This window comes from Amphimedon queenslandica, unplaced genomic scaffold, assembly GCF_000090795.2.
Source record: "Amphimedon queenslandica unplaced genomic scaffold, v1.1 AMPQUscaffold_11097, whole genome shotgun sequence".
In the NCBI taxonomy this organism is placed as follows: domain Eukaryota; kingdom Metazoa; phylum Porifera; class Demospongiae; order Haplosclerida; family Niphatidae; genus Amphimedon; species Amphimedon queenslandica.
The window spans coordinates 1-1,668 of record NW_003548658.1 but is presented as its reverse complement, the minus strand read 5'-3'; the positions used below and the strand labels follow the sequence as shown (position 1 = coordinate 1,668).

The 1,668-nt window shown below is 34.1% G+C and overlaps 1 protein-coding gene across 1 annotated transcript; it reads right to left on the bottom strand.

The window, feature by feature from the left end:
- Positions 1-268: 268 nt before the first annotated feature.
- LOC100640771 (peptidyl-prolyl cis-trans isomerase-like 3) lies at positions 269-946 on the bottom strand. Its single transcript, XM_011409870.2, has 2 exons — positions 712-946; positions 269-413 (listed from the first exon to the last, which is right to left on the bottom strand). The coding sequence occupies exons 1-2, from the start codon at positions 807-809 to the stop codon at positions 287-289; spliced, it is 225 nt and encodes a 74-aa protein (XP_011408172.2). The 5' UTR covers positions 810-946; the 3' UTR covers positions 269-286.
- Positions 947-1,668: the final 722 nt, after the last annotated feature.

Here is a 1,668-nt window from a genome sequence, read left to right as displayed (position 1 = left end):
AATTCCGCTGGACTGAAATCACATTTTGACGTCATAATTTATAATAATTATTGATTAAGCAATAACAATAATGTATTTAAAGGAGTAGTATTATTTATGATAGGAGTGACAGTTTACACAAAGGCATTACACTTCCTCTCAAGACACCATGTCTGCCACAGGAAACACACCCTCATGCCTGAACCAATCCAACTGAACCGGATTAATTAAATAAATTAAACATTATTGCTGCTATTGCAAGAGGAAATGAACCAATTCTTACACTGAATGTTATTAAACCTGTTAGTTAGTCAGCAATGGGGTTAGCATGGATTGTTACTCTTCTCAAGTAAATATCTTGAATTGGTCTATAATTCTTATCATTAACTGGTACCTTTTCTAAATCATCAAGAGTATCCATTCCATCAATCACTCTACCAATGAGAAATGACACATTAACTAATGTACTGTAGAAATATGTGAATCTACAATGCCAGTCTGGTAGCGAGAGTGAGTGTTAGCGCTCATGTTAAGTCTCGTTTAGTTGACATTCAAACCATAACTTCTTTATTAATTAATTAATTACTATATGATGATGGAAATTATTATTACACAACATGCATTTATATAGACAATATATCAATCAATAATTCATGAGTTCTGATGTAATGATGAGTCAGCTCACTACAGTACAACCTTGATTTTATAACTATTGAGTGTCAGCCTGCTTACTTTCCAAATATGGTGTATTTCATATCAAGACTGGGTTGTTTAGCATAAGTAATGAAGAATTGAGATCCATTGGTGTCACTGTGACCACTGTTGGCCATTGATATGATGCCATGCCCACTGTGCTACAAATATTAATCATTGTATAAGAAGTAATACTTAAGTATGACAATAATTTCATTAAAAATGACCACGCCAAATTTTTAAAACTTTCTGATACATATTGATGTCCTTTATGCTGTGTAGAAAGTTTGAGCTGATTCTGACTTCAATTTTTCGAGTTACGGCCATTTTAAAAATGAGCCAAAATCTGAAAAATGCCCAAGGCTATAGCCCATGGTTTTGTCCAAAAAATGGCTCCGAAATCACCCCCAATTTTTATTACATTTTCTGATACATATTGATGTATTTATTCTATGTAGAAAGTTTGAGCTGATTCTCTCTCTTTATACATCTCTCTTTATACTTGCATTACTTACTGCAGGGAAAGAACACTGAGTTATAAATTGCATGCTCTCTTTGAGTTTTGAGGTGAAAGCTAGGATGAGTAGGACTAAGACAGGAAAACATGACATTGCATCAGAACATACTGAGATTATTATGATGCATAAGCAGTATGTATAAACAAATACTCTAAAAACAGTTTAGATCTATAGCAGCTATACTATGGACAAGCAAAACCATTAAACCTGCATACTAAAACACGGACCAGCACCAACTAAAAAAATGGACAAGTACATACTAAAAAATGGACTGACACATACTAAAACACGGACCGACGCATACTAAAACACGGACCAGCATTAGTCAGGCGGGGCCTGACCCTCACAAAGAGAGGAGGGTCAGGACCACTACGTATACAGGATTCGTTCTGCTGCAGAATTTTTGCAGTACCGGAAGTTGTTTTTTATACGTAATATTAATGTTTAATAATAGATTTTATTTAATAACTATCTAGTT

Coding starts and splice junctions, on each gene's coding strand:
- LOC100640771 (XM_011409870.2), bottom strand. CDS start 809: ATGGCCAACAGTGGTCACAGTGACACCAATGGATCTCAATTCTTCATT. Junction 414..711: donor AAATACACCATATTTGGAAA/GTAAGCAGGCTG, acceptor TCTCATTGGTAG/AGTGATTGATGGAATGGATA.